The sequence below is a fragment of the Corvus cornix genome, chromosome 4 (genome assembly GCF_000738735.6).
Source record: "Corvus cornix cornix isolate S_Up_H32 chromosome 4, ASM73873v5, whole genome shotgun sequence".
Taxonomy (NCBI): Eukaryota; Metazoa; Chordata; class Aves; order Passeriformes; family Corvidae; genus Corvus; species Corvus cornix.
Window position 1 is genome coordinate 3,423,109 of NC_046334.1, and position 26,213 is coordinate 3,449,321.

The 26,213-nt window shown below is 40.7% G+C and overlaps 1 protein-coding gene across 2 annotated transcripts in view; it reads right to left on the bottom strand.

Moving 5' to 3' along the window:
* Nucleotides 1-3,058: 3,058 nt before the first annotated feature.
* SEC24D (SEC24 homolog D, COPII coat complex component) overlaps nt 3,059-26,213 on the bottom strand; it is a 43,044-nt gene continuing 19,889 nt past the window's right edge. For both annotated transcript variants that reach the window (XM_039550832.1, XM_039550833.1), the window contains exons 9-23: nt 19,522-19,660; nt 18,227-18,342; nt 15,749-15,873; nt 13,100-13,291; nt 12,386-12,479; nt 10,391-10,507; nt 9,925-10,092; nt 9,358-9,454; nt 8,589-8,734; nt 7,876-8,014; nt 7,354-7,472; nt 6,506-6,685; nt 6,180-6,371; nt 5,595-5,684; nt 3,059-4,754 (exon numbers count right to left, since the gene is read on the bottom strand). In XM_039550832.1, coding sequence (XP_039406766.1) covers nt 4,614-4,754; nt 5,595-5,684; nt 6,180-6,371; nt 6,506-6,685; nt 7,354-7,472; nt 7,876-8,014; nt 8,589-8,734; nt 9,358-9,454; nt 9,925-10,092; nt 10,391-10,507; nt 12,386-12,479; nt 13,100-13,291; nt 15,749-15,873; nt 18,227-18,342; nt 19,522-19,660 — 2,055 coding nt within the window. In that variant the 3' untranslated portion in view covers nt 3,059-4,613. The remainder of the gene's footprint in view (nt 4,755-5,594; nt 5,685-6,179; nt 6,372-6,505; nt 6,686-7,353; nt 7,473-7,875; nt 8,015-8,588; nt 8,735-9,357; nt 9,455-9,924; nt 10,093-10,390; nt 10,508-12,385; nt 12,480-13,099; nt 13,292-15,748; nt 15,874-18,226; nt 18,343-19,521; nt 19,661-26,213) is intronic.

Below are 26,213 nucleotides of genomic sequence, written 5' to 3' on the forward strand. Positions count from 1 at the left end.
AAAAAACTTAGAGGAATAGCTGCTGAGAGGATCTGATGGCTGCAAGTTACCATCAGCTTCAGCCCCCCTCAAACCCTCCCATACTGAGTGGGAGACATTTATAATAATGGAACACTTTCAGATAAACTTTTTTCCCCCCTGCAAAATAGTCATCATACAAATCACACAAAAACATTAGAATTATTACAGGTCAGAGAAATTCCAACAGAATTTTATAGTTCATGCATTTTTATAATTGCATTTTTTCTCGGTTTTGTCCATCTATAATTAAAAGCTCTAAAAAGAAAATATCTTTTAAAAACGTAGCACATACCTGGTCGTGCTGTCACAGCTTCAGTGGAAGAGACAGAGGCAGTGGATGAGGAATGCTGGTGTGGGACACATCCAAAGAGTCTGCGTGGGATATTATTGGTCCTTTGCACCCCTTGTGTCTAGCCAAAGCATTTTTATCAGCTTCCAGCCACGTTTCAGAGACAAATACAAATAATAGAAAATAACAAACACTACAAAGTCAGTGTGATTTCAGGAACAGTCCCCAGCCGGGGCTCCTGCCTTCCCCCTCACACACACATTGTGCGTGTGCAACACTTGCTGATGATTCAGGCAGAACTCATTGAGTCAATTCACATTTAATGACTTCTTCAAGGGTAGTTTTACCACTTTCCGAGCTATAAACTCAATTGTAAATTTCTTTTCTCCACACTTCACGAGGAAATTTCCACTCTGGAGCCGGGACTGTAACATTTCACCACAGCTGATGAGGCTGCGGTAATGGCGGCAATCCTGAGGCAGGGCCAGACGGGCTCACTCGCAACTGAAACAGCAGCCAGGGTTTTCACGGAATCCCGGGATTCCCCAAATCCGTAGGAATTAGGTTTTCCTGGGAGGCAGCCGGCGAGCAGAGCTGCCAGGGACCGCAGCTCCCACAAGTCGATCCCATTTTCATACGGACACCAGGAGGCGCTTTTGCCCTTGAGGCTGAGGCGGCTCTGACCCGGCCTGGGGGTTCCAATTCCTTCCAGGCTGAGGCGGCTCTGACCCGACCTGGGGGTTCCAATTCCTTCCAGGCTGAGGCGGCTCTGACCTGGCCTGGGGGTTCCAATTCCTTCCAGCCACACCAGCTCCTACCACCTCAGAATCCAAGCTTTCAGCAGCCAGCACTGAAATATGATGCTTGGTTGGAAAATTCTTCCATTGAGACTACCAAGCTTTAGGTGGAAAATGTAAGAATATGAGCAGTGTCACAGGTCCACCTCTCCACCTACTGCCCTCAGCAAAGCTCATCAGGCCTCAGAGCCACCCAGGCCCTCAAACAGCAGAACCAGCTCTTTTTATGCCCATGAAAAGAGTTTAAGTTCGGTTCGAGCTGTCGGATGGGCAACTTTTGCCAGCGAAGTGTGACGTCCATGTCGTTAACAAGCAACTGACCACGCACTCCCTTATACAGTAAAAACATCAGGTCATTTTCTTCGTCACTGGGATTTGAACCAGATAGAAATGGTGACTAGAGATGAAAAGCTTTTAATTGCATTACTGGTTGTCAGGTGAATTCTCACTTACAACACTTGCACAGGAGCAGGAGGATAAGGCTCCGAATCACTGAGCTGATGAGTGTTCACTTACCACAAGTAAATGAAGATTTCATTTGAGCATGCTCTCCTGGAAGATGAAGAGCCTGATGAGTTTCTTCCTTTCCACTTTTATTAAACACACAATGCCTCCAGTCTCATTTGGGGTGCCTGTCTAGATCTTGTCGTGTCTTTCCATTCTTGAGGAGGCTTAGAGTACTTGGGACTATTTTGCACCCTGTGAATTCAGTGAAGGATTCAACACCTGCACTGCCTAGGTACTCAGGATGTCTCAGCATTTGGCTTCAGAGGGAATTTAAGACCCCAGTCACCTGCAGATCATTGTAAATCAGCCACCAGCTGGAGAATTGTGTCCTCCACTCTCTGACAGTGTTGGTTACAGGAAGCCGGCTGGAATGCTGCCTGTACTGTGCAGGTTGGCAGTCAATGCTCTCCAGGGGTTGAGGTTCTTCCCCAGCATCAGCTCGTTGTGTGTGTTCATAGGTGCTGAATGCTTTGTTCAGGGGAGTGGAATTCAGGCTCCAAACTAATGAGCAGTTTTGAGATGATCATGGAATTTAACTGGCATTAAGTCACGGAATTAATTTTAGAATATTCAGCTCGTTTTCTATGCCCTGCTATAGATTTTAATATCCAGAGTGCACTCTAAAAAAGGATACATGAACATTTCAAGCTCATTGCATTGAAAACATCCCTAAGCCTTGCGGCTTTATAAAGATACCTTGAGTAATATGAAAGTGACAGATAAATGAACCCACTGTTTCTGTATATAGTAGAAAAGGTGTTTCCTCCTTCAGAATTGCTTAAGTTGGTGGCAACTTTATTGCTTTAACAGAAATGGCAATCGTGTAATGGGCTGAATGTCAACTTAATGTGGAAGAGAGCTGCACTAATCCTTTTCATAACAGGGTCATTCTCATGGGCTTAAAAGAAAGCAGTGGGCAAGTTCTGTGAAATAAAAAGTAATTTTGAACATAATGACTGCAGCAATGAAAAAGGAGAAAAAAGGCCTAATTGCTGTAAACCTCAGTTAAATACTACAGTCCTGCAGTTTATGGTGAAGCCAAGCACTGCATGTGTAGTATGTCTGTGTGATACCAGTCACTGTCATGACTGCTGTCAACATGTGCTGTTTTCTCCACTGTGATGCTTTACTGTAGGTAACCAACTGCCCATGGCAGGCCAGAGTTCTGCTGTAGTAGCTCTGCCACAAACAGCTTTGGCTTACCTGAGCTTGGTTCTGAACTGCCCCTCTTTGGGACACTTTGCTCCACTTGGATCGTATCTTCTCACCATAGCCATGGGTGATGACAACAGCAGAAACACACTGAAAATGCTGAGGCCATGTAAGCTGCCTGTCTTCAGAGTCACAGTACGAGAAGGTGACCTAGAGTGTACTCACTGCTGGATGCATGGCCATAAAACCTTGGAGAACTTGGGATGTATGAAAGAATAAACACACACACAGATTATATTTAATAATTGCTTATTTCTTTACACAAATGTTGCTGGTGTCATTTTACAAATGAAATGGCAACAAATACTTTTTACAGGGTAATGTCTACAGCTCAAAAGTGCTTGTCTTGGCAGCTGAGTTCAGGCCGAGGACCTTTTTATAATACAGCCACTTATTTCAAGAGCTCTTGGACAATGACAAGAAAAGGACTGTATAGATAAGCTGTCGAACCAAAAAATTATGCATTTTGACTGCTTATTGTGGATATTAAATAATTAATACTAAGTAGCAACACTAAAATGTTTAAAGGCACTTTTTTCCTTTACTGAGGCTTAACCTTACTTTTGAGTGTTTTTTGCTTTCTTTGAAGCACTATTTTTTTTAATAATAGCTTTTCAAGTTTGGCAAAGTTCAAACCTCACGTTCAGAGGCATTGGTCGTAAAGAGACAGAGAGACTGATGAAGTATCTGAGGTAAACAGCTGTTCCAAAGGCTCTGGCTTTCTAAATTCTACCTTCAATATTGGTATTAGCAAAGGCTTGTTTTTAAAAGCAGTTACCATTGATTACATCAGTCATGGGAGAGGAGGTCAATGTAACAGAACTGCTATTAAGCAAGAGGCTTTATAGCACCACAAATAACCTTTGGTTAATGGGTCAACTGTTTCACAGTTGATCTGCCACTGAAATTTTGAGGGACAGATTTTTCTGAGTTGTGTTGGGAATATTCCAGTTAGCAAATGTACTAAATAAAGCCTAACCTGTGCCATTTTGAAAACGTAATTAAATAGTATGCTAAACTAGTTGCTGCCCCCACGAGGAGAGAATTGTACCATAATAGTGTGGCATTATCTGCCGAAGGTGGCAAAAGGATTGTTTGATTACTGTTCTTCCTGTGATCCCTGCTGTTTTCACACTTACTCAAGTCCAGTTATAAAACTGAGGCATTTCTGTCTCCTGGATAACGCTGGCTGTGGAAGGGTCCCTAGAGCTCTGCTTCCATAGAAAGTTAACACTTGTCCCTTCCAGGAAAAAAAGGATTTGCTTTACAGAGATTTGCTTCACAGGAAGGACTTTGAAATCCTTCAAACTGAACTACATGTTTACTGCCAATCTGATTCAACTTTATGTCCTCACTTAGAAAAAGAAGTGTTTTGTCTTTTTTCCTCCTCTGTACAGATTCTGATCATCTTTCCCAGCTCTGCTACAACTTATGACTAGCAAAAGGAATAATTGAGAGTTTTCTAAATTGTCTTTTAAGAAATGTATACCATATATGCTCTTAAGCATTGGCAGTCTGAAATCTAGCAATTCATGTAGAGAAAAGAGTCAGGACTCCCAGAAGATTAATACCTGAGTGCAGAACTTCCTATTCTACAGCTTAAGAAGTAAGCAAAATACTCAGGGAAAGATGGGATCAAATGAAACCGTACAAAAAGAGCACAGAAAAGGGCCAGTAAAGCACAGCAGAAGGCCTGGGTCCAGTGGAGCTGTGGGCCAGCCTTCAGGCACCAAAAACTGTCCCTCCTGCGTAGGCAAAAAGGAACTGAACATTTTACTTGAGTTGCCTTAACTGAGCAGCTGGCTGATCTCTTTGTGAATGCACACGAGGAAATCCACGTATGAGGCTCCTCCATAAATACCCTTGTCTTCTACTAGGAACTGGCGGAAAAGCATCTCTGGCTGCTCCCGTTGCTTCACTACCATCAGCTGCAAAGACAACAGGTACAGACAGATAGTTTTAGGATACAGTCAGACTAGATGGCAGCATGGTTTTCCTACATCTCTTAGTGGATGCTCTTGAGGTGGGGAAAACCCCCAAAACGAATAAATCTCCACAGTGCAGAAGCTGGAGAGACTAATGTGAATTGAGGACTGCAGAATAAAATGGTTACCTTTTAAACCTGACTACCTTTCAAAATCCGTTTTGATTGGGAATTAAGCACATTTGAGATGTCTGTGCCTACAAATCATGCTGGAACTCACCCATGCGCAGGAAGACTCCTGTGTAGCTGTTATCCCCAGAGAACGGCAAAATCACGACACAGGTAGGTCAGATGATATGGTCAAAGCAAGAGCTAAGACCCCATTTAATGAATAACTCATCTTTGATAGTGTGGTTTGCAACAAAGAAATTACATGATTGGCTTATTCACTCACCACCTCTGAAGGTGATAGGCTGAGCAGTAAGACACCCATTTCCAAATATTATTCTCACAAGACTGAAAACAATTCCACTGTTCTCACAACAACTGGCAGGTGCAGAAATAGTTTACATTCTCTCAAACTGTTGTCCATGCAGTCCGCATGAGAACGAAAACTTTCACAGAGAAGCTGTGAGAAGCTGGATTTCTCTGTTTCTCAGCTGAAGCATGACAAAGGAAAGACTTCACAAATGCTACAGAGCTGGAAAATTTCTCTGCTCCTGCCTTCTAGCATCTACACTCTTGATACCTAAAAAACCTTTTACAGCCACTGGTAAGTTTTGGCAAAGCCTGGAGTGTTCCTTTGAACAAGTACAAGGAATGAGTTGAGGCAGAAAGCAGTTACCTTCATAGTGTGGGGCTTCTGGCTCTGGATTTGCTCCAGGATATGCTTCAGTTTCTTAGAAAATGGATTGTTCAGGTCAGGCAGGGATGTCTGTGAGAAGGAAAGCAGGTTGTTGTAGGGCAATCAGATCTCTAACCAAGACTAGCTGCTGATAGTTACGTTATAAGGTACTGTGGATTTCATATTAAACCAATAAACCTCACCTCCTTCACTAAAAGGTCTCATTTGAGGACTCATTTTTCAGTTTAAAATAATCACTATATGAAAATGCATCATCAGGAGAAACTTAACAATTGCAAAGTGTTTGTTATAATTTTATCAATACACAGTTCAAAGGACTTTAATATCTGCAACAGTCAAAGTTTAAGAACATTAAAAAAGTTGTGAAAGCTTCTGTCCTCTTAGTGCTCAGAGTGTCAAAGTGTTAAGTTTCATGTAACTTAAAGCACTTCTGGTGTCCAAACACATTCTGCCGGTCACCCGTTCATGCTTTTAAGGCTGAAGGATGAAAAAAGACCTCACTTGTTTCTCTGATTAGCATCTGGTCTTGCTAAATCCTCAACTGTTAAGTCCGCATCTACTCACGGCCTCGGTGCTGATGTGTGCGAAGGACGGCACGTTGAAAAGCCCTTGGATGAGCTCTGGGGACACGCTGGCTCCCAGCCACAAGAACATGCTCAGCCCGTTGGCCAGCAGGAAGGCCCCTCCCTCAGACAGACGCTCCTCGGAGCAGCGGACAGCAGCTGGGACAGCATCACTCTTCAGATCCAGGCTGTGCTGCGGGGCAAAAGACACAAGAGTTGTAGAACTGACTTGAAAAGTAACTATTGAACAGCTTGCTACATCTTAGTGGGTCCTTTCCAGGTAAGAGGGGTTAGAAGTTCAAGTGAAAAAATCCACCACTGACTCACAAGTGGCAGCAGCAGGGGGTAGAAGAAGAGCTGTGTGTCGGCCACCCCCATGGCCATGACCAGCTGGCGGTGGAAAGCTCTCTCATCGGTTGGGATTTCGGGCCTGCCGACCAGCACACAGCTCTTCAACAGGCAGTTCATGTACACAGGCAGCACCTTCATTGTGTCTGGCAGTATCAGCTGAAAAAACAACACATTTAATAAGAATCCAACAGAAATTATTTGCTCTATAAGCTGTAGCTGCTGTTTTGGCTGCTGCCATCTCCCTGTTACCCTGTTAATTTTTGAGGCACTCTCTGAAGAATTAAGGAGAGGAACAGTGGTCCACAGTAAGTGGCTCTGGTTTTGTTTGATATATTTGGGCCTCACCAACAATGAACAATTCACTGCCCAGGTTTGTGGTTACTGGCAGCACTGCTGGGATGGAAAAGCCTGAGTCTGTCTTTTGAATTGAATCACTAAGATGTGACTGAATAAATCAAATGGAAACAAATCAGTCACTCTGCTTTGTCAAAAAGTAGAATACTACAACCATCTTTAACAACGTAACAATTAAAAATGAAAGCTTTGTGAGTTAGTGCGTAATTCCAGCAGGAAAAAGGCTGGCTGAGCCCCTTTGCGTGAATATAGGCATCACTTTCATCAGTGGCATTGCCTTTGTTCCAGAACAACAGTTTCTGCGTGCTGTGCTCTAAGTGCCACCACTGAATTCCCACCTGTCATTAACTGTACTTGAAAGAAAAGGACACGTCTGTCCTGAAATTTTCCTTCCTGGCTCTGCTGATGTTGCAGGGTGGCTGTCCACATGTGGCAAAGCCTGGGTGGGTAGGACTGGGTGTGCGTTTTACCTGGCTGACAGCTGCTGGGCTGGCACAGTTCTTCTTGTAGCAGGCCAGCATGTGAGCGGTCTGGTTCATCAGGATGTCCCTGACTGTCTTCAGGGGCTGGCTCAGAATGGCTTTAAAAGCTACAAACACAGAATAAAAGTGTGTGTTAAAAAGGACACTCCCTCAAAGTATCTTTGTCTGCTGCTCGTTTCTGATTTTACAGACCTGAGGAGTGGGGCTGCTTTTTAGTCTCTTCTACAGACAGCCAAACACCCCAGCACTGCGGTAGGATATCCATTGCCACTTACTGTGCCTGCCCAGTTCTGTGCATTACCTACACACAAGTATTACTTTTATGGCAGTTTGTCTAAAATAGGTAATTATTTGTCTTTTCAATTTCATAATACTTCAGGAATTGCTCAGGTATGGAGCAGCAAGTTAAAAAAATTATTTCCCACTAAGTAATCACTTCAGCCCCCTTTCCTTCCCCTTCATCCATGCCAAAGTGAAAAAGGAAACAAAACTGGTCTGTTGCAACTGTACCTGACTTGGCAAAGAAGTTGATAAGTGCATCAGTCTCACAAGTCCTGTAGACATCAGCTAACTGGGAGCTGCAATTCAAACCTATGTTGTGTATGCGGATTCGCCTCTGCCCGCTCATCGATGTGTACAGAACAGCACACTGCAACAGAGGCACAAACTGTCACCACTGGAGCCAGCCCCCCTGTGCACAAAAGGCAGATGATGCCTTCTGCAGCCAGTGCAGCCTGGCAGCGCTGCTGGCAGCTATGGCACCAGCGTATGTGTCTCTGGTTCTTAGGGACGTCTATCAGACATTACGAAGTAAATTATTCATACTAACATTATAAAAAGTCCTACAGTCTGTGGAGTTGGGAGAGGTTCAGCAACAGAGAACTGCTCTTGAATAGAGAGATTACAAGGAATGCCACAGCAATCACAACTGCCATATAAGTAGCAATGGATTTCTTACTCCAAATAAATTTATTTACAGTGAAATGAAAAAAAATGAACAGCTGATGAAGTGTCAGTGAATGTTTAGAAAGCATTTGAGTACCCCTGAATAGAACATGCAGCACAGAGGTAGGGGAACACACTTTTGACTAGTGGTGTTATGACACAAGAGTCTGTGTAAGTTGTACCTTGTTCCCATCACTCCTACACCATCACTTCTCTGCTCTGGCTGCAGAAGGTCTTGCTCACCATTTTATGGTATTACATGAATTAGGGGTTTTTACCTGAATTAAGGCCCCGGTGTCTTCATTCAGTTTATCATCGTGTTTGAACTCCACTGTCACTGCTTTGTCACAGTCAACCGCTGCCATCTCCACATCCGTGGTGTTGTTCATGTAAATTGCCCCAAAGAAGTCTGTAGCCCTGAAGCCTGCAGCCAGATTAAAACAGAGCACTTCATTTAAAAATGGCAAATTAAATTGACATAACTTACTGAGGCAGGAGCCCTTTTCTCTCAGGGCTTTACTTTACAGCCCCATGAGTCCCAGGAACTGTCCTTACGAACAGCATTTGTAAGACCTGGAGAAAGGGAAAAGCTGTGACTCAGACACCCAGAGCTTCTGCACTGCTGGCTTGGCCTCTTTGGGTGTGTCTCTTTCTGTAACACTTGCAATTGAGCTAAGAATGAAGGAAAGAATAAAAGAAGCTGGATAGACACATGAATGTCGTTTGAGTATGAAAATGAAGGCACAGGTCAGTGTCCAGCAGCAACAGCTTTTTATACAACTTCCTTGCAGTCCATGCTGTGTGCAGAGTGAGCAGAAGCCCTCCCCAGACTTGAAAATTGGTTGTTAAGAAGACATATACAGGAAGTACTTGCGTGTATATATACATATGTATATAAGTAACAACATATATACACACAGCCGTGCATTTTATCAGTCTATTCAATTAGTTTTCAAGAGGTATGTAATGGAATTAAACCAGCCTGATCTTGCAAGTGATTTGCACAGCACTATATTATCTAAAATTCATTCCCATGGGTCCTATTACCTGTACTTGTCCGAACCCTCATTGTTGCATCAAATCCCATCTTTTTTTGGACGTCCTTCCTGAGGTCACTTAAGAACTGGGGGCTGTCAGCATCGAGCTGTGAACACAAAGCAGAAGTTCAGAGGTTCAACACCCAAGGGCAGCAGCACAGCAGTGACCCAACATCCCCTCCCATGATCCCCATCTCCCCCCAGCAAAACTGCTCACATTTAACAGCTCTCCGAGTCCTTTAAAAAGGATTTCAAATGTGGACTGTTGGTATCAGAATCAGGCATATGCAAGTGTCCACCCCTCATCACTAGGCCTGGACATTAACTGGACATTCCTGCACTTTTCAGCAAAATTTTAGGATGCCAACCAGCTTATTACTACTTCAAGATACAAACTTGAGCCTGACCTGCCATTTCTAAGTTTGAATTTTATCCCCTGGAATTGATAACAAGGTTTTCCAGACTCGCTCTGCTTTTCAGTTAAATGTCCGAGCACACACTGAATGAAAGGAGATGAAGAACAACAACAACCCCCCAGCTGTTACTATCTCAAAGGCAAGAAACCTACACCACTTACCTGGAAATTGTTGTACTTGTACAGTGTTCCACCAGTGTACATTGTGACAAGGCCCATGGAGGCTACATCCACGTACTGATTTGGGAAGAGGAACAAATTCACACAGCAGCCGTTGGCCACACAATTCTTAGCTAAGGCCTCATAATTTCCCTGGGGCTGGAAGAGGGTCTGCACAGGAATAAAAAATACAAGTGCCATCACATTAGATACTAGTCACAACAAAAAGGACCAGATGAAGACAAAAGGATGAAGTGGAAGTTTGAAGTGAGGCATGGCTACCATCAAAAACATGCTTCCCCTGTCCATGGATGCAGGGAACACCTCAGTATGTTCTTGGAGAACCCACCACTAGAGAGGCATTGTATAACCAAACACATCTGTGTGAAAGTAAATGAAAACAGATCAGTGCCCTATTAGAGAAATGCAGGGTAATAGCAGTCCCCTCTTAGCTCAGAGCAGAAAATACCTTCTCTTTATCTGTATTGAGCAGCTTTTTGTCATCTCTGTTTTTCAGCTTGCCCGGTGCTTCCGCAGTTGGCAGTGAAGAGTGGAAAATGAACAATCTCCCAGCACGTTCTGCAGCCTGTTCCAAAGACACCACATTGGCACCTTTATTACTGCAAGGTTAACAAGCCCGTACTCACACACTGCGGGGCTCTCAGAGAACAGTGGAGGCTTTCTGCAAGCTCCTCGGAGGTAAAGAATAAGCCCCCAAACAAACAGGGGCTTTTCTCTCAGTAAGTAGCAGTCCAACACACAGCTTTGCCGGCCCAGGCATTCTGACACCATGTCCTCCTGAGGAAAAGGAGGAGTGCCTCTCTTGGAGACTTTCCAATTGGATACAAGCACTGTGCAACAGGCATCAAAATACAAATACTCAAATTGGATCAAATTAAAAGGAAATGCAGTTTAACAGAAAAACTCAGTTCAGGCACACTGGTGTTCCATGCATTTTTATAAATGGGTGACAATTCCATCCCTGTGGCAGATCGCACATTGAAATCTACACTGCCAAGACGGCAGACACAAATCAGAAATCGTCATGTTCACAGGACATTCCACCTTTCAAAATAAGCTGTGGTATTCTGGGAAACCAGAAATCCCTCTGCTATGGCAGGAACACCACTGAAGACAGCACTGGCTTTTCAAAGAGCTGAAGTTTCACCCCTAATATTTCAAGAACAGTTACTTTTCATCACGAATGTCAATTTCTTCAGTTCCTTTTAAGAAGCCTTCTGCTAAAGGATGAAAGACTTCCCAAATACCTGTTTATCCTGACAGGCATCAGGAATTACTGCTACTGGATTGACAAAACTTCTAAAATATACATATTATCAACACAATCTATTTATTCTTTTTAGACAAGAACTGTTTTCTTGAGCAAAGGCATATGCAGATGAATAATTCACAGTGAAAATCCTTACAAATTTTAACTTAAAAATACTGAGCTAAATAACAAGCTTAATTAAGAGCTGCTTTCTTTTATAGCCATCATCAAAGGAAATTTACGATTATGCCCCTTAAATTCGTTCTGTTGAAGCCAAGTATTAGGAAAAAGCATTCAGATGTGCTTTGCACACATACTTGCTAGCAGTATGAAAAAATAAGAAGAAAGCAGGTATTAAATCAATGTATAAGAAACAGATTTGAGAAATGTTAATTTTTGTTTCGACAAATTCATGTACTCAAAGTTCATGCTTTACTCATACAAAGCTCACAGATAAATTAACCATTTTAAAGCACCGCTGGCTGTATTCTGCCCCTACAGATCTTGTGGTGAACCAGGGTGGGGTGCATTTGACTGACAATGCTCCATGAGAATGCCAGCACCTCAGGGGATATCCCGGACATACAGACAGCAACTAGGCAGCACCTTGGCCTGTGGATTCCCTGCCAGCTATATCCAAGCTGGGAGAACTGTCGGCTGAACGGAAACCCTCCAGCCACGGCCTGATGTGGTCACAGACAGATAGTCATAAATATCCAGTTTTGCACAAGAAGTTTTGCAGAAGCAAGAGAATAACCAGAGCGAAGTCTGATATTATTATTATTACTATTATTATTATACTGACTTTCCTGCCCTTTCCTCACACTTGTGAGGGCTGGCTATCTGTGCAAACACAAGAGTATTGATTTGTTCCGTTGTAACTAAACACATCTTTGTTTCTCTTAAATGCTGAACAAGAAACGGACTCCTGCTCCTCATCTTCTCCTGAGCATCCCTCTTACATGGAACAGACTCTAGGGACTGGTTTCCCTCAACAGGAACATCTGGGAACAGATGTTATGCTTGTCAGTTCTTATTTTGACTACAGCAGTTCGGAGGTACTGTTAGAATAACGGCACGTTAGCGCTGGAAACAATCAATGACGTTTTATCCCCTAATTTCCCATTGTGATGGGACTGGCTTTTAGCAAACCCAATTTCAAGCTGCTTCTCTGACAGAGAGCAATGTTCTAACCTTAAGTGCCTCCATGCCAGCCTGGATAACAGGAGCGAAGATGGTCTCACTCTCGTTAGTGTCTGCAAACAACTCTGGAATCTGGTCCAACAAGCTATGAAAGAAAAAGGATCAGTGTCTCAACTGGTCAGTGTATGGTAATCCCCAAACATACCTTGTAACATACCAAGTCTTCACACAGAATGATGTTTTTCATAAAAATTTATAGTGCAAAAGATAATATATATGTTCCTTCCTCAATTTCTTAGGACCCCAGACAGAATAAAAGAAAATACATGTTTTTTAATTCTATGAGATGCATTATTTCAAAGCTTGTAACCTAAAGGAACATGCAATAAATAAAAAATAGCTAACCATTAAGTAGTTCTGGTGTGCTGTAAGGACTTCAGAGTCCTAAGATCATGTGCACATCATGTGCACTGCAAGAGGGAAAACACAATATGGCTCAGAGCCACACTCCCTCCCAGTTCTGAGGCAGCATAGCTGAAGATGGTTTACACCTGGCCCACATAAACTTTCCAGTTCATCACTGGGAGGCTGTGACTATTGCTTTTTTTTTTGCCTCATAGGTGAAAACACAGAGCTTGAAGCACCTGCTGGCTTCTGAAGTACTTCAATGGATACCTGTATGGCCCAAAACCCAACTGACTAGAAGGCATAATGCACATCATAAGCATTCACATCGTATTCTCATGAAGTATAATTGTACTTTACTTGGTAACAACTGATCGAGATTCCTCAAAGTCAACAAGGAAACCATCCAGCAAAGGAACAAAAACTTCTGCCACATCTGTGACCACCATCATCTGAGGCTGAGCTAAGCTGCTTTTTACATTGAAAAAGTGAAGGACCTTGTTATAAGTGACAAAACCAACTCGAATTGCTGAGGATTCTTCTTGCTCTTCTCTGTAAGAAAAACAAAACCCAACTGGTTATAATTCTGAAATCCTGACCTTGCAATAAAAGCATTCCTTTGACATGCAAGGCTGCTCTGTGATTATTATCTGTACTGGGAACCACAAAGCAAACAACAACCAAGCAGATGTAATGGCCTCAATCTTTGCCTTAGGTCAAATTCAAACACCCCAATAAAATCAACTGCTCTATTGTTTATTTTTTTTCAAAAGTTATAAAGTTACATCAACCCTATGAATGGTGCATCCCATTCAAACAGTCAAAAATCCCAAAGATAAAGACTAGACCATGTTGACATCCTAACATGGGAAAGAGAGAACAGGACAATTAGTTATGGAGCTTGATGAGGACCAAGGCCTATTGAATTTCTATACATACAGCACTTTGCTACTTCAAAAAGAAGCATCTGCATCACCCCAGTCCCAAAGGTGTTACACCTCAGGTGTTTAGGACCTTTATTCCAGATATTGCTCTTACCAGTGTCAGTCTGCACTGTCCCACTTCAACCAAGTTCTATCATTGTTTTAAAGGTTAGCTTTAAACAGTCAATTGCCTCTGGAGCTCACTGTTTAGTTCTTTTTGAAGTCTCACAAGGAGAACCTGACTCATATGCACAGAAACACATTCAAATGGTCTTTGGTTGTTTTGGTTTTTTAATTATGTACCTAAAAATCATAACTGCACAACTCATTATCTGATTTTCTGAGCTCATAAGCACAATTTCTATAAACACATTTCTCAGTCTTTCTCAAAATACATTCAGGGGTGGGGTTTTGGTTTGGAACACAGGCTTGAAAACATCTGCTCAAAAATTTCAGTGAGCAAGGACTTTTTGTGCCACAGATTTTTTTGCTACCCCAAGTCCTTCCTCTCACAGACAGAAGCTCAAGGTGAATTCCCTGCAGAGAGATTTTCCCTCATGTGGGAACAGCAGAATATTTCTGCAGGTGTCTTTGTCCAGCAACAGAAAATGAACATATAGTGACCTCCGTGTCTAAGCAACATAGTAAAACTTTCACCACAAATTTTGGTGGAATGCCTTATGCTTGTCTTCTTTTAAATTAGTATTGTTCTGAGGAACTGAAGGGCCTGAGGAAACTGAAGGGCCTGGCTTTCTCTATTTCTTTTATTGCTTTTTTTCAGTGGACATGAAAACCCTGGGCCAAATTATTTCACAGCAGATCTCAGCAGAGTGCTGGTGAGAAGGATGAATACGTCTCTTTTGGATATACTTGCTTTCATTCCTCCTCTACTTGCCCTAGTCAAGTTTCCAAACTGCCAAATGCTTTTTGTTACTCCCACTCATGCCTCTTATTTTCTTCAGAGTCATGACCAATTCTCATGGAAAGCTCTGAGAGATGTTCAGCATAATATCAAACACTTGTGTCTCCAGTGTAATCTTCAGGGAAAAACTACCTGAAAGACGGCTTTACATGGGCATCTGATAAGCTAAAGCCTCACCCTGGATTGGAATTTCTTTTCAGTACAGGGATCCCAGAAGACCATAAGAAAAAGGATTTTTAACATATCCCAGATTGTCCCAAGGATGTCATCTCCCACCCTTCCTCACACTGCTCTCTCCATTTCTTAAATCTGTTCTCCCTGTGCAAGCATTGTTACTTAGAATGCATTTTCTTTTTGGATGTTCTTTTTTTTATGTACCTTTATATGTAGACAAGAAACATCTTGTCTACTTCATTTTTCAGTCTTCCACTACTCTCATTTCACTACATGTCTGCGTTATTTAAATTCTATTGAAAACTACACTAAATACACTAAAAACTATACTAAACTACACTAAAATACACTATCAATAATGCACTAAATACACTATCAATAATATTGACCAGTAGCAATACTACTGCTGTGTATTTCACGCTCACAAAGCACATGTGCTCTATTTCATAAAGTGGTTGTTGCCTACAAGATTTGCTCTCCTCTCAGATACAAACCAGGACAGAGAAGTCTCACAGTGCAGCAAGAAGCTTTAAAAGTTTTGCTAATTAACAGTAAGAGCTAAAGATACAAGCCACCAACACTATGCTTTTAGAGAGACTGGCTACTCCCGAGTATTCTGTTTGGGGTATTTCCCTGTTTAAATCATTGAGAAAAGCAGGACTGCAGTGAACACAACCACAGCAAGTGAAGTCAAAGCTACGGGCTGTGACTGAGCTGATATCACCACTAGAGTTCACTGCAAGAAAGGAAAAGAATGCAAGCTCCACATGCAGTAGCTTGGCAGATTCTTTCTGTTCATACAGTAAGCCCAGACATCCACGTTAAGAATTGCCAGCAGTGCTAAAAATTAACATTTGGTCACTATCACTCAAAAAATTCCTGTACTGGAAACTTTGACATTTTCCATAGCTTGGTTTTTGCCTTTCAGCATGCAAAGCTGCATGAGAAGTGCAGTGTACTGAGTTAAGCCAAGCACACTAATGTCTCTACCTTGGAAGTTTATCTAGCAGAGTCTTCAGTTCATCACATATGAGTTTCACTAGGCCACTCTTTATGTTTCTGTACGATACATCAATCATGAAGATAAAAGCTGGTGGATTTGGAGGCTTCTTGTCCTACACAGAAAAAAAAAAAAAAAAGACCATTCACCAGGAAAATTAGACAGTGTCCTGTTATGAGGAAAAAATTTAGAGGTGGTACCTTAAGGCAATGTAAAGACAGTGCTCAGTTGTTTGAAAAATGCTGTGTATCGTAAATAGTAACTATTGCAGAAAGCTGACATGCATTGGCTAAAGTCCAGCCCTGGAATAAAACATTATCCCTGGAAAACAGCATCCTAACAGAATAAAATATCTAAAGGGTAACAGTTCATTCGATAAGTTGAAGCACAAACTTTTCTGCTGAAACTCAAGTGTTTAAACAGATTTGCCTTTTGGCTTTTTTCTGTATCCCTGCTTTCCTTTGGGAGTTCCTCTTACCCACAGTGTAAGTGGCATACAAATTGTGCATACAGTACTGACACAAGTTTCTGTAAGTAAGAAAAAGTAAGAGGAAGGTGTGTTTAAAAAAAAAGTAATGCCAAGAGATGTACCTAGAAAGTTAACATGAAATGAACGGAGCAAGAGTAAACATCATACTCCCTAAAATGAGTTTTCCTAATTCCCATTAAATGAGTAGTAGTCATTATTTGGTGTCAAATTCAGGACAGCTTTTTCATTATACTGTTCTGCTGCCTTCATATAGAGTTCTGACCTCTTAAACAAATTATACTTGTTAAACTAAACCCTAGAAAAATTCCATTTAAGAAAAATTCATCTAACCCTTTAGTCATGACTTATCCTTAGTCCCTGGCAAACTTTAAACAAAACTAAACATTATACCCTTGATCTCACTCATTTGACTCATGTAAATCAGGATTAATTCCACGGAACCAAAACCAGGCAGTATTTTTCAAAATTGTTCTGTTTACTCTACTTGGATTCTCATTTCAGAAACTGCACCAAAAACTGCTTCTAAACGATTGTATCAGATCAGCATTTCGAAAGAATCTCTGCCTGAGTTCTGACAAATATATGGCAGAAACGCGGACTTGTGGCTCTCACCACATCCGCTTAGCAGGAGTGCAATAATGCAAACCAGCTGGGATTTGTTAAAATTTTTTGTAGCTGTTCATCCTTGTCATTTGATAAGCACATAAGGAAATGACTTCTCAGACCTGGTCTTGAACTGAATTTATAAAAGAAGGGAACCTCTGCAACTTGGAGCCAAATGAGAAGTGAATTACAAAATAATGCTAACTTCTGTAACATTTAATGACTTAGCATTTCCAGCACAGAGTGTTATTTTTTAAGAGGTTCTTTTTTGTAACATTGCAGTAAGTATGTGGATGCATCTTTGTAGCAAGCAGGCAGACCATACTGGATGACTTCTCAGGGAAACTCCCTAATTTAGTTACATGGCAGAAGTTGAGGCTTCAGAATTTGATGGAGTTACACTGGATGTACACTGAGCGTCCCACACTGTATTTCTGCAACATCTCACCACAATTCTCTCCTGTTTTGGGGTTTAACCCAGGTTTCAATCAAATCTTATAGGTTATCTCATAGATCTCACTGGATTTTGGAGTAGTGCTCTAGTAAGCAAGCAGAACTGAACCTTTTCCTTTCCTTCATATCAGCAGTAATTTAATGGTCTGAAGAAGTTACTGGTAGCTACTTCAAGATTGTGTAGGACCCAGATGCCTTTTCTAACCTTATCATGGCTCCACTCACAGGAAGAAAATTCTGCCTAATTCCAGCAAGAACAGAAAAATATGCCCATGCTGTGGTCAGATGAAGTCACACTTGTAGTTTTGTAAAATGAGCTGAAGTTTTAAAAGATTAAGTAATTTATGTTTTCAGAAGTATCAAATAGAGTTCTGTAATAAAACCAACTACAAATATTTAGAGTAACATGAGTGGGCTCTGGATTGAGTTCTTCAGTGAGTTGATATTAGGAGAGAGAACCCATTCCACTGTAACTTATTGGTCGGAACACTAAGACGACTCTTGCCAGGAATGGATTACAAGGTCAAATTCCCTTGCTAAGGTTTTGGGTATTGGGAAGGCAATTTAGGCATGTGCCTGTCTTCAAAATCAGTAGAAGACATACATTTAAAATGCAACAATGCAGCAGAATTTCAAAGATATCCCCTGAACAGCACAACATGCTGGGTAAGACCAAACACATGCCTCACTTAAAGACTGGTGATCCACGATTTTGCTGCACTGCTTGTTATTCTTACTTTGCTTGTCTCACACTCCGCAACACAAAAGAACAAAACATAGTATTCTCCACACCTACCCGTATTTCCTAGAATGTTTCTGAAGCTGATATCCATCTTACAAGTGCACTTACTCTAAGGATTTAAAGGAGCTTGTCTGTTTTGCCATAACACTGTACACTGGTTTGCACACTGACAATACTCACTCGGCAATAATCTGAAGTAGCCACGTATTCGTAAGATCCCAGGGACAGCTCTGGCCTTTCGTAGTGGTCTATCCGCCGGCCCATGTGGTCCAGGTGTTGAAAGAAGAATGGAGGGACTACAAGCCAACACAAGAACAGGAAAAAACATTTATAATTGGGGAAAGAGGGGAACAACACTGAGTCAAGATTCTTTTAGCAGATGTGATATACTCCAAAGCAGTAAGAAATCAAGTGGCTTTGCACCAACAATTTACACAGAGCTAGTCTCATGGGTCCTCAATGAATACATATTCAGAATGCTTATTTTTCACATTTTTGCCAGCCAAAGTGCATGCATGTGTGTGTGAGTGAGGGGAATATCAACCTAGTTTCTTTGCCATTTTTAGTCCTTATCAAAGGGGGTTTTTTTAAGTGCTTTCTGACTTGGATAAAAGACACCATAGTAATACCAGCATGATTTAAAATGCTACTGCAACTTAAATGTCTTTCTTTAAGTGTTCCCAGTGCATTTAAATTTCCCTTTATGAGAGTTTAAATTGTTAACAAACTATGAAATTTATTATCTGCTATGCCTGCACAAACATTAGAGCTCCAGGCAGAAAAGCAGTTGGACCGAGTCTGATGAGGTTCACGTTTCAGAGTTGAAAAGATGACTGTATTAGGGAAAGCACCATGCCCCTGTGATCCAGCTGAGGAAATCCAGCTCGATACAAATGTCTAGAAAGGCTAGTTCTGGCAAAGATTTGGGATTTCGCCAAGAGCACAAGAACAGTTATGAGTCACATGCAGCACACTTGAACAAATATGGCATGGCATCTTCTGTGAAAACCAACACTTGTCACAGTAAGATTAATAGCTTATTTAACCATTGCATCCACAGTCATGCACAGGATGAAGCTAACATGGGCCCAAATATTTGCTTCTTGCTGTATGTATTTGCATTTCTTGAAGAAATTAATGTTTTCTTTCAGCACAAAAATTGCTTTCAATTAACAACACAAGCAGTTCTGTATCCTACGTTGTCATAAAATTTTTAAAATAAAGTTTTGATCACACCAGACTGCACTTCATCAGTCAGCATTATTTTTCATACTTTTTTTTTAAACTGTACTGAACAAATGTTTCCCTCTACTATTCTTGGGAAGTGATTTTTTTTTTCATTCATGAAATAAGCCAAATTACTGTACCTCCCTAAACTATTTTTTCATCAAGTCAAGAAAATAATTTTAGGGATACAGTTTCTTTTTAGTCTTATGGAATTTGCATGAATTCCAGATTAGAGAAACATTACTTACCATCATTTATACAGTTACAAAATGCACACTGATACCTCCTCCCACCTTCAATGAACTGCATGAAGGGACACATGTAAGCTTTGCAGCGGTTGCACCGGATGGGTCCAGTCTCCCCATGGTTTACAAGATAAAGAGGCGTCTGTAGAGGAAGAGGTACAGAGAGAGAGCAATGTAAACATGAAACCAAGGAGAGCTAGAAAGAGTTAATTCAGATTTAATTCTTGCTAGAGATCATCCGATTAAGAGATCACTTATTGTTCAGCACTCACACAAAAACTGTTGAGCCCCAGAGATCCCCTCAGGGGCTAAATTTACAAGTTCAAGGCCGTATTCTGATGTTTATCAGAAAAACAGTAACGATTCAGACCAAAACCCTACAATGTTTTGCAAGCATTGGAAGTTTAGGGCCCCAGGTTGATTTTCTCCAGCAAAGGATAATTTTTGCAGCTCACTAAGAGAAATCTGCTGGAGTCAGGTCTTTTGCCTTCTCTGTTAGATTGAGCTTTTCCTGAAGAAATCTACCACTGCTCATCAATTGCAAAAGGGTATTTGCTGAGAAAGCTTCTAATATTTTGTCCTAAATGCTGCTTCCCATGCTGCCTTGTTACATGCTACACTCCAGTTTAAACGATGTCACAGTCACCAGCTAGAGGGGGAGATTTAGGAGAAATACTAATATTTACTGAAGGAAAGTACACACAGCAAACAAGTACAGTACCTCAAGCACTTGTCAGTTTAATTACACTGACCACACTTGCTTACAGCCCCTGCCAAAACCCACAGCTAAGAGAAGACATTTTCCAGACGCCTCTTTCCATAGAAACTGCAGCAAATGAAAGATTCCTGTGATTATTCTTAAAGTTAGAAAAGTCATACCTGAAACCACTACAGAAATGGAAGTTTGCTCAATTATTTATGAAATGCTTTTTTTTTTTTTTCACTCCCTTCATCCCCAGCTAAATATCTCAAAAGGTAAGAATAAGAAATATCCAGAGTTTGGACACAGCAGATCCCTACAAGAGGAAAAAATGCTGACAATGCCTTTCAATGCGAACACATCACACTAGTACATTCTTTTTTTATTTTCTTTTTTTTTTTTTAAATAATTATTCTGTCTTTTCTTAAGGAATGGGTATATGTAATTTATTATACACTTTATCTTTTACTGCTGCATAAGGATGCATTTTGCCAAAGATTTTCTACATACAAGTAGATTTTTACTACACGGATTTTAAGAGCTCCCTCCTGCTCCACAGAGATACTCTTTTACTTTGTGTTCTTTCCTCTACGCAAATTGAGTCTAACCCAAATTAACCAATAATGCCAGCTGGCAAATACCAGGGTCATTTTTCAGACATGAAAGCCTTGGCTATGAAACTTGCTCATCAGCCACAATGGCTTAATAAGGTTTAAAAGTTCTGGGTTTTGTTCATTACTTGGCAATTTTCTGATTATCATTCTACTGTATTAGTTTAATGAGACCTGGATCTGGTTTGCAGTTAATCCTACCATAATATCTGACCTGGTAGGGGAAAAACCCAAGATTAAACCAACTCCTCATGCATTTATACACACTGATTCAGTAACTTTAAACCTTGGTTTGATACATTTAATGATATCCAAGAAAAATTACCCCCAAAATGTTCACATTTTGATGTACCAAAATTAATAGTTTTACATAAAAGGCATAAACAAGAACAATAAAAAAATAAATGCCATGAAGTTCAGAGCTGCAGTATATGCATTCTTACACATATGTAATAAATTACCTTCTTGAAGACAAAAAAATTAAAGGGAAAAAAAATAAACCCATGAAAAAAGCCAACCAAAAATCTATGTGACAGAATTAAGGAGTTTGTCTAACAAAGAATAGTTTTTTTTTTAAAAAGCCCTATTTGTACCCTTACTGATTTATTAATTTGAATGTTTCTGAAAATAAATGGAATTTAAATTTTAGTGTTTTCTTTAAATATTTTACATCAATAATGAACACATGTACTGAAAAAAGCTATCTGTATAATTTCAGAATAAGAACTCAGACCAAAAGCATCAAAAATCCACTTCTTGATGTGACCAACACAGTTGTGAAAGAAACTTTAGCTCCAAAAAGCTGCAATCTTTCAGCGCACTGCACTGTAGAACCAGACATCCCACCACCACATCAAGAGAAAGGAATTTCTAGTTCAGTGTGTAAACTGCTATTGCACTTCCAAACATCAAAGTAATTTCTGTCAGGGTAAAATAACTTTTAAAAAAAGAGTAGATTTCTGTGGGAATGTACAAAAGTAAGTAATACTGTGCATGCATAAAGTCCTGAGTTTAAATTAACGATACATAAAATCAGACCAGTAAAAAAAAAAAAAAAAAAAGTGGTACTGAATGGGAAAGTCTTGTTTGCTGAGCTCCACTCTCTGTAGATGTCACTGTTCACCAGAAAAAAAAGCAGAGAGATCTGTATGTTCCCATTGAAATCAGTGGCAAACTCTCATAGGAGCAGAGGAATGGGATAAAATTAAAAAACAATTTTTTAATTTTGGGGGCTTTTCTTTTGTTTTTTGTTTTTTGTTTTTTTTTAAGTAAATGCAATACTCCTGTTTCTTTTACCTTTCCACCTAAAAAGTATCAGCATTTTCTTCCTCTCCTCTCTCAGAAAGAATCAGTTTTGCTGAGAGGCACAACATTGTAATTTTAGGTTAAAGCAAAGGAAATGGAAAATGCTGCAAGGGACCTGCACAAACTTTAATTTCTCTAGAAGCTTGAGGCCCTACTGAAGTGTAAGCCCTGAAAGTTGATCTGATAAACCATAACTTAACCCCAAATGTAGCTGCAATAAGAGGAGTTTTGTTTTGGAAATATTTCAGCAAGACCATCTCTCAGGAGTCAGAAAAATATCACAAAGCAACAGACAGACATTGGTGGCACAGCTCCAAGATAAAACACATCCATAAAAATTTCCAAAGGGACTGTAACCTGCACTTTAAAGTCTGAGAAAGCTGAATTTCTATTGCTTGCTATAAAAACGAAGTCCTGACACGCTCCTGAGGGTGATGCCTGCAAACTATCACCATACTCATATTGCAGGATCTGGACCACAGCTGCAAATTGTAAGCGTACAAGTAAGGACTGTGCTAAAGCTCCAGATCATCATGGCACATCTCTGGGAAAGCATCTTAAAGAGAAAAATCCTGCGTGAGAGATCCTCTGGAGAACAAGAGAGGCACATACAGATACTGAAGAAAATGAGCCATTTATCAGACAGTGTCTCTATCACACCCTTACACTGTGTCAGCAGTGCTTCTAGAATTGTTACTGACATTGATGCAAATCTAGTCACTAAAATATTCCTATGAGAATTTCAAGATATGCTATACAACATAACTTTCTAATGAACAAAGGAGAAGGCTTTGTCCAAGTGTGGCACCGCTGCCCCAAGAAAATGCTGTATTTAATTAGTACAGCAAAAAGATGACAAAAAACTCCTCTGGATAATCAAAGAGAATTCTGAAGTATAACACTGATGTTTATGGAAAAAAACTAGGTCATGAACCAAAGTGTCTCTGTTTCCTAGCACTGTTGAAGGGGTTTGTTTTCTTTTATTCTGTCATCATAGATTGCTTTTGAGAAACATTAACCAGTCTACAAATAAGCCTTTGCTTTTGAGTTGCTTTACTGATTCACATTAAAACGTCAAGAAAGCATTTCCCTTTGTGATGTTCCCACTGTCTTTTATCAGAAGCCATTCCCTCTGAAGGCAGCAGTTATTTTGCCTATTCTTGGTTTTCAGATGTTGAACATGCTCAGCCTCCTCAGCTGATGACTCAGGCCAATTTGGACTATCTCCTCTGCAAGGTTCACAGCAGGTTCAAGTATTTTCCATACCACACGTCTTTTCCATCGATTTCCTTGTTTGCTTCCAAGACTGCAGCAAGGTTAAAGCATCATCCACATGATACACAGGGTCTCCTGGACCTATCCTGTTTTTCACAGACCACATAAAAATGCCAAAAGCATGTTCAAAGCTCCTTGCTCAAAGCCCCTCCAGGCCCAAGCTGCACATTCCCCTGCACACACAGCACTGCGAAACACAGCATGGCACGGTAGCTGAATTTCAAGTGGACACTGCACAGGGGATATGACCCAGTGTGTAGGAAAATAAACAGAAACGAGTTACCAGTTTCTGCGTATCACACCATAGCCTATTCCTGAAATCCTCACTCAGCACTCCCTTTTTAAGGGGAATATTGCAATTAACTGAATAGAGCTGGCAGCATGAAGAATATAGATACAGACTACACTCCACTCAACGTGAGAAGAGGGATTCTTAAAAGTTTGAGGATGGGGGGAAAATACATGTAATAATGGTAAAACGTTGATGTAAAGAAATACCAAAGTTCATTAGCTTACTTCTTTAGAACTCCTGTATCATACAGGTGACAGGAGGAGAGGGGGAAAAAAAAAGGAAAAAAGTTCACTACCCATGCTTGAGAGAGGCACCCCAAGTTCTGCTGGTCATGACCCCAAGCATTAAACAGGGCAGTGCTCTGCAGCACCTCTCAGCTTTGCAGTGCTGACTGCTCTTTGGATGCAGGGACATGCTGCATCTCGAGGGAAAGCCAGCAGCCAGAATTAACTGATGATAGAAGCAGGAGCGTGAAATTGGCTAATCAAGAAACGGTGCTGCACAACACGCTTCCACAATGTTAGCACTTGAAATCAATCAGGTCTCAACCAGACCTGCCTCAGCCCAGTCTATCCTCAACCCAGCAGGAGTGGGAGCTGCTGCAGAGGCACAAACGCAAGGGAAGAACAAGGGCCAGACACAACCGCCCTAGGACAGCACTGCTGTTGCTGTTAGCACCCCTGAGGCTGATAAGCACATGTTAAATCACATGCCAGGGCTGAGGTCCATGGCTGTACCAATCCACAGCTCCACTTCCCACCTTATCAGTATCACAGGTGGTCCAGCACTGCAGTCCTTGTCTGAGACTTCTAGGCAAGATTGTTACACTGGCTGTAACACCACTGAAAAGTAACACAGGCAAGGTTCAGAAAGCTTCTCTGCAGAAATGGTAAGTAATAATTACAAGGGATTAGCTTTACTGGTCGTAAGATTTTCACATTAAAATTAGAAGTTGGATTTTCAGTGATATGATCTCCATCTGGCTTACTTGACAAAACCAAACAGAACTCTTAAAGACACCTCATTCAGGTATGATTTCTGGTTTTTTGCAAATCACTGCAGGAAAGTTCTAGAGGATCTTCAAAATGTCAGACTGAATTTGGGCACTAAATACTGATTTCCTAACAGGTCCAGTCTCTTACTGTATGGTGCTGTATGGTCTTATCAAGGTAAGTTTATCCTCTCATGATTTTTTTTAATATGGCTAAATAAATGATAAACCTAACACCACAATTTAAAACACAGGCACAGCCTGTAAAACACAAAGACAATGGGTTACTTGGCACATCCATTCTGTTTTAAAAAGTCCAAGACCATTTAACGCAAACAAAGCTGTGACCACTTCTATATCCCTAGGACAGGCAATAAAGCAACACTCCAAACAGTCCTCATGGAACATGCAGCTCTAGGTTTAGAGAACAACTATTTCAGTTTATATGTGAATTTAAGTGTGGTATAGTGACCTCTGAGGCAACACTCTCCTAGATGAAATTCTGTATTAGAACATTATCAGTGTTATTCACGTCTTCACAGCAATAACAAAACCAAAACCCCACTTTGGATTTCAGATCCATTCTGGCCTGCTGGGCTATTAGCAACTTTAGGGGCCAATTAGATGTTGGGATTTTTTTTTCTTTTTATACACACACACACACACACACACATATATATATATATATAAGTGGCTCGACAGATGTGTGTACATATACTAATATATTTTATCAGCATATGAGAGAAAAGCAATTGCTGACCTAAGATCATGCATGAAAATCTAATGAGTGAAAGGCTTCCTTCCTTCTCAAAACCAGGGCTGTTTCTCTTTTGTTAAAAGGCATTACTGTGACTTTTTGAACTGACTACTCATGTTTGCATTCCTGAGAACTTTCACAACAGGAACTGTCTGGTTCCTACTTTTGCACAGCTGAATATATTAGAGAAAGAAACTTTAATTAGAAAATAAGCATAGAAATGTTTAGGAGTATTTTAATTGGAGATGGAAATAATAGTTCTGCTTATGTACGGCCTTTCCTGGACAATATTTATTAGTAAACATACCTCTAAGACTAATTAATTTATTTCCACTGAAATCAGAAAGAACTGGGCATAGCTGAAGTGTCATTCTGCATTCCGAAGCCAACTAGAGCTAGCCAATTGCCACAGGAGAACTTAGAAAGTACAAGGAGAATTTTTGCTATGTGAACAAAAAGCAGCACTGAACAACTTCACCTCTGTAGCAAGGACATTTGAGATGAGTTTAATGCCCTTTATAAAAGTCAAATACTTTCTAGGATGGTAGTTTTGAAGGTCAATAGTAAAACTAACTGTTACTTCACAAATACCACATCAGGTCAAAATGTTCCCACTCCGAGTCTCTCTTCCATGAATACTTCTGTTACTATGATAGCTGGGATGCTTCAAGCAGACTCCAGAACTTTCAAACATAAATAATATTTGTATGGGACTTGCAACTACCCTCCTCTCTTTTAGTAGCACAGCTGAGTGTCACAACTGT